This window comes from Plasmodium gaboni, chromosome 4 (genome assembly GCF_001602025.1).
Source record: "Plasmodium gaboni strain SY75 chromosome 4, whole genome shotgun sequence".
In the NCBI taxonomy this organism is placed as follows: Eukaryota; Apicomplexa; class Aconoidasida; order Haemosporida; family Plasmodiidae; genus Plasmodium; species Plasmodium gaboni.
In genome coordinates this window covers 671,344-678,009 of record NC_031484.1, presented here as the reverse complement: position 1 = coordinate 678,009, position 6,666 = coordinate 671,344, and the positions used below count along the sequence as shown (strand labels likewise).

At 17.0% G+C, this 6,666-nt stretch overlaps 3 protein-coding genes across 3 annotated transcripts; all 3 read right to left on the bottom strand.

The window, feature by feature from the left end:
- Positions 1-920: 920 nt before the first annotated feature.
- On the bottom strand, positions 921-2,072 carry PGSY75_0422100 (putative transmembrane emp24 domain-containing protein; the record flags this gene model as incomplete). Its single annotated transcript, XM_018784264.1, has 1 exon — positions 921-2,072. The coding sequence occupies one exon, from the start codon at positions 2,070-2,072 to the stop codon at positions 921-923; it is 1,152 nt and encodes a 383-aa protein (XP_018643426.1).
- Positions 2,073-3,425: 1,353 nt separating this feature from the next.
- Positions 3,426-4,869, bottom strand: PGSY75_0422000 (putative steroid dehydrogenase; the record flags this gene model as incomplete). The annotated part of the gene is made up of 5 exons (XM_018784263.1): positions 3,426-3,734; positions 3,815-3,945; positions 4,053-4,143; positions 4,247-4,579; positions 4,756-4,869. The coding sequence occupies 5 exons, from the start codon at positions 4,867-4,869 to the stop codon at positions 3,426-3,428; spliced, it is 978 nt and encodes a 325-aa protein (XP_018643425.1).
- Positions 4,870-5,995: 1,126 nt separating this feature from the next.
- On the bottom strand, positions 5,996-6,211 carry PGSY75_0421900 (hypothetical protein; the record flags this gene model as incomplete). The annotated part of the gene is made up of 1 exon (XM_018784262.1): positions 5,996-6,211. One exon carries the CDS (start codon positions 6,209-6,211, stop codon positions 5,996-5,998), a length of 216 nt encoding a protein of 71 aa, XP_018643424.1.
- Between the last annotated feature and the right edge of the window lie 455 nt (positions 6,212-6,666).

The following is a 6,666-nucleotide window of genomic DNA, read 5'->3' as shown; positions in this document are numbered from 1 at the left end:
TTGTCTTATTGTTTATATTTTTTGTCTCTTTTATTATTATTTTTATAATATTGTTGTATAAGTGGAATTTGAATAAATTTAATAATGTATGCATAAATATATATATATATATATATATATGTTACATTTTATTTATGTTTTTTTTTTTTTTTTTTTATTTTACAACAGTCTTTCTTTAAAGAGTTTGTTCTAAAAATTTTTAATTTATATTATATAACTGTAACATTTTTTTAATATATTTTTTTTATTTCCTTATTGTCTAATTTTTTATACCTATTAATATGAATTATAGAAAATTATTCAGAAATTCTATAAAATTCAGCATGTACGATTTTATAAAAATCGCTTTTCTTTCTCTTTTTTTTATTTTCCTCTTTTCCCTTATTTCTACGTTTTCGAAATATAAAATGTACTACATATATAGTATATAAATAAATATATATAATTCCATTTGAATATTATAAAAATAATTAAAAAAAAAAAAGAAAAAAAGAGTCAACTTTAAGTTTTTTTAAAAAAAATAATAAATGATTAATATATAAATATAATAAAATACATAAAAGTTTGGTTTATTTTTTTTGTAAGAATATTACGGTATGAGGAATCCTAAATATTCGAATATATGGTTTTTTTTTTATTAAGGTATAAATTAAAAAAAAACAAAAAGAAATAAAATAAAAAAAAAAAAAAAAATAAAAAAAAATAAAAAAACATAAATAAAATGTAACATATATATATATATATATATATATATATTTGTTAATTTATTTTTTTAATTTACAAAATATATTAAAATTAAAGAATAAATCTCATGAAAGAGGGGTTTAAATCAAAGTGAACATCATAATAAGACATATACATAGGACAATATTAACATATATATATATATATATATATATGTATATATATATTTTCCCTCTTTATAGTACCCTTTTATTTGAGACTAATCTTTTAATGTAATATATAGTAAATAATGACAAAAATATTAATACGAATAATTTAATAAAACAATATAGAAATGCTTTGTTGGTAATTTTTTTCATTTTTTCAATATGTCTCATATGTTTTGATGATAAATATTTAATTTCATTTTTTAATTTCTTTGTTTCAGCAACAATTCGTTGTATATAATTTGTAAAATCTTTAACATGATCAGATCTCAATGAAGGATTTTCTCCTAACCCTAAAGCAACAGTAGTTAATTTTTTTCCCATCCATTTACTATTTTTTAATGTCAAGGTATAAATACCAACTTTTTTTGTATAAAAATAAAAGATACCTTCACTAGCTTCTTTTTTATAAATAACTTGCCCATCTGGATCAGAAATTAAAAATTCAATTATGTTATCATCTGTTTCATTATTTGAATAAAATACACCTCTAAAATATGTATTAACTTCTGGTACTTCTTCAAATAAATATTCTTCAGAATTGGAAGGAATTTCAAATGTTAATAAAGTTGATGGTTCAAAATTCTGCATATTTTTATTCCATATATTTGTCAAATCTTCTTCATTATCTGTATCAGCATCATTTTCATTATATTGATAATCATTTGCATTAGGTTTCATTTTATTATTATCATCATTTAAATTATATTTCTTTTCATCATATTGATTCATATTTATATCTCCTTTATTATTTTCATCATCTTCAGTATTCAGTTGGAAATTCTTTTCTAATTTATTATATAATTCCTCATTAAAATTATTTTCATTTATTTCATTCTTACTATTATCATTATCATTATTATTATTATTATTATCATTATTATCATTATTATTATTATTATCGTTAGTTGTAGTATTATTTATTTCATTTAAAAGATCATTAAAATTAAAATTAAATTCATTCACATTCACATTATCATTTGCATTTCCTTTCTTTCCTTTAGTTGTTTTTTTCTTGTCACCCGACTTGTTCACATTATTATTATTTGCGTTATTCTTTTTTTGAGATGCATTTTTGTTTGCATTATTAGTGTTAGCATTTGACAAAACAAAATTTCCTGCTACGTGCAAAAAAATGAACAGGATTAAAAATAACACAAATGAACGAGTAACATGATACATTTTAAAAAATATATAAGAATTAAAATAAAATGAAAAACAAAAAATGATAAAGGATTTCCCTTTTTTTTTTTTTTTTTTTTTTTAACTTTTAATAAATATTTCCCTTTCTCTTCATATTTTTTTAAATCTTATCATTTTTAATAGATTCAGATTAAATGAAAGGAAAAAAATAAAAAATAAATATTTACATATATGTATTATATATATATATATATATATATATATGTAAATGTTTATTTTTTATTTTTATATTTTAAATTGAACTTGAACATATATAAAAGAATAGTATAATTTTATTAAATTTATTAAAATGTGGAAATTTTATAATTCTGAAAAAATATATTATACATATTTAAAAATAAGCATAAATAATATATAAACTCTCAAAAGTGTAATCAAAAGCAATTGTTAATATTTTAAAAATAAGAATAATATAAAAAATACTTAAGATATTATTATATATTATACATATTATACATATATATATTATATATATATATATTTTGTTTTATAATATATTGAAGAGGGAAACTTTTAAATATATAATACATTTTTTATAAGAAACATTTACTTAGAACAAGAACAATTTTTAATTTATTACAATTTTATATATTATTAAATTTATATAAATAAAAGAAATATTTTATATATATATATATATAAGATGATCTCCAATTTTCAAGGATATATCATTTCTTTTTAATGTTAATTTTTACATTAAAAAAATGATAGAACTTCTAAGGAACTAAAATTGTTTATACGCTTATAATTCCATAACAACGGTTAATAATATATCAAAATAATGAAAAAAAAAAAAAAATAAATAAATAAAATATTAATAAAACTATTCCACGCATTTTAACTTTTATAAAAGTTTATATGCATATAATATATATTTATATATATATAAATTAACTTTGAACAAAAGCAAAATATATATAAAGGGATAATAATAAGACGTATAATGTATGTGATAATAAACTTATGTAATATTATCCATATATATAAGTAAATATTATTATATTATTTATTATGGATTTTTCATTTTAATTATTTTTTACATTAAATTTAAAGGTTAATATATAGATATGTGAATAAATTAACACATGTTTTTTTTTTTTCTTTTTTTTTCATATATTTAAATGTAACAAAAAATGAGTATTTTTTCTCATTTCATATACATTCAAAATATAAAAACGTGTGATTAAATAATAGTATTATATGTATGGATAAATATATATACAGAATATAAACATTTGTGTGTTAATTAAATGGGCAACTGGGCTTTTCAAATTTATAATAAATTATATATATATATACATATACATATATGTATTAATTATTATATCTTTTTTATTCCCTTTTCTTCAATTTTTTTAATGCCTTTAATCTTAAAATTTTGAGAAGTGCCAAAGTAAGACTATCAAAGATTATTTTTGGAAAGCAATTATAAATAAAAATTTGTAACTTGTGAAATAAATAAGGTGAACATATAACTTTGTAAGACAATACATTGCCTTCTCTCATTTTTTGAATAGCGCTTTTAGCATAGATATCAGATGTTGGAACAAATAATCCTGGGTGTTTTATCTTCGACAACTTTGTAACAATAAAGAGAGGAACATGGCATTGTACTTGAATATTATATTCTTTTAGCTCCACCTGGATAAGTTAAAAATGAAATTATATGATAAAATAAGAAAAATATGTTATATAAATTATATATATATATATATTATTACACTTAAAGAATTGGCAAAAGAACAAATGGCATCTTTAACTGATCCATAAATTGTATATAGGGGACAAGACTTCAAGGCGGTAATTCCACTAGATGTATATAAAACTAAACCCTTCTTCTTTTTTATCATATCTATAATAATAAATATATATATATATATATAATGTGTGGACCATAAGTATAATTTATATAAGGCACCAAATCACATATTTGTAATATTTTCTTTTATATTTCTTTACTTGGTAAAACCAGTTTAGTCATATAATACGAAGAAAGCAAGTTGACATTGACTAACTGTTCTATTAATTCGGGCTCCATTTCATGAAAATACTAAAATAAGGAAATATATATGTATATATATATATATATATATATATATTTATATTTATATAAATATCTTTATATATATATATATTTTTTTTTAATTTTATACCAATGGGTGAGGATAAGATACGCCCACATTATTAATCAATATTCCTATGTCCATAGACCTTATTTTGTCGTCTATAATTTTGTACTTAGTAAAATCATTAGCATTATAATCAAAAGTAATATATTCAATAGTTCCTTTATAATTTTTATTTTTCTCTAATAAATCTCTCTTCATATTCATCAATTCTGTTTCGTTCCTACTAATCAATAATAAATTTACATTTTGTTTTATTAGAGAATATGTTAAACTTTTTCCTATCCCATCTGTACAACCAGTTATAATAACTGTATCTCCATAACTTTTCAAATTCTTCAAAGCGATTTTGCATTTTACCTACAAAAAAAAAAAAATAAAAATAATAAAAAAAAATTATCTATTATATTATAATATGTTAATATACCAAAGGATAAATATACATATAAATAAATATGATACAATATATTTCACAAACATGTATACATCTTTTTTTTTTTTTTTTTTTTTTTTTTAATAAAAAAGTTTATTCTTACATAATTAAATAGCCAAAAAAAGAAATACAAAATATTCTTTAAAAATACCAATAAACCAACGAGAAAAATAGGTCTCGTCAAACCTGAAGAAAAACTATTTAATGATATTATCATTTTTCTGAAATATTATTTTCTTCTACCTTTTTAATTTTTTAAAAATTCAACAATAATATGTATCTTTATATCAATTTTGTAAAATAATAATATATATATATATATATATATATATATATATATATATAATTATATTATTTTTAATTAGTTTTATTATATTTTTTTCTTATTTAATTTTTTTTTAATATTCTCACTTTAAAATAAAAAATTTCAACGAAATAACATTGTCATTTTTTTTTTTAATTTTTATTTCAATTAAAAATTAAAAATATTATACATATATATAAATATTTTTATTTTTTATAATAAAATATTAATTTGTAGAGATTTATAAAAAATCATATTATTTTATTTTATATTATATTTTATTATTTTTTTTTTTTGTTTAGTAAAAAAAAGTACACCACGTTTCCTCAAATAAATAGCATAATCTACATATTGAAATAACGCCAAAAATATAAAATAAAATGATAATAATATATTATATATTAAATCGTTATAATTTAATATTAATAAATAAACATTTATAATTATTGATAGTTTTTTTTAATTTTATTTTTTTTTTTTTTTTTGTCCATCAAAATTGTATAAATGTATTCCCATTTTATATACATATATATTGATACACATATTGTACATAACCTTTTAATCAAACATATATTTATTTATATATGCGCATATTTTTAAAATATATATACATATTTGTGAAAGGTAACTAAAATTATAATATTTACACATATATATAATATTATATATATATAATAATTTTTAATTTTTTTTATATATATCTTCATTATTTAAGTTTTTCCACTTCATAATATATATATATATATATATATATATATATATTTATGTATATTTAAAAAAAAAAAAAAAAAAAGTGATAATTTTTTAATCAAGTTTATTCACGTTTCATATATTTACATGAAACAATTAAAACAATAACACACAAAAAAAAAAAAAAAAAAAAAAATTAAAATAATAAATATTTAATTCATATATGTAATGAGAAATATATCATTTAAAAAATAATAATATTATTAAAATGAATAAGTGTACAATATGTTATTTTCAATATATATAAACTTTTTTTTTTTTTTCTCCACACTAGGTGATATATTAGAAGTTATATATTATTTATACCTATAAGTTCATCTAATAATGAATCATTTATATCATAAACATCATTATCTTCATCAGAAGGAAGTATTTCTATAGTTACTCTGCTTAAACTGTTATTCCTCATATTAGTCTTTTCTTCTTTCTTCTCATTCATATTATCACAAAAATAACAGTACATCAATAAGATATGAAAAAAGAGAATAAAATAAACACTCTTCATTTTTTAATTTTAAAATTATCAAGTATATATTTATAAAATCTTATTATTTTGCTTTTTTTTTTTTTATTGGTTATAATTGATAAATAAGGAATTATTAATTTTCAAACTTAAAATAAAAAAATAAAAATAAAAAATAAGGAATACACATAATAAGTCTAATTGATATAAAATGATATGCAAAAATTAAAATTAATAAAAATATTACAAAGTATTATAAAAATGAAAATAAATGAACTATTAATAGATTATAATATGAATGTAGAAATTATTATTAAATTATATATATGTATGTACACCAACAAATGAATATTCTTATATATATATATATATATATATATATACACAAAAATATCTACAATATATAATACACCTTACATTTTAAATAAATGAGAAAAAAATAAAAAAATTAATGTACTAAATATTGTCACTAACATAAAAATAAATATGTATTTATA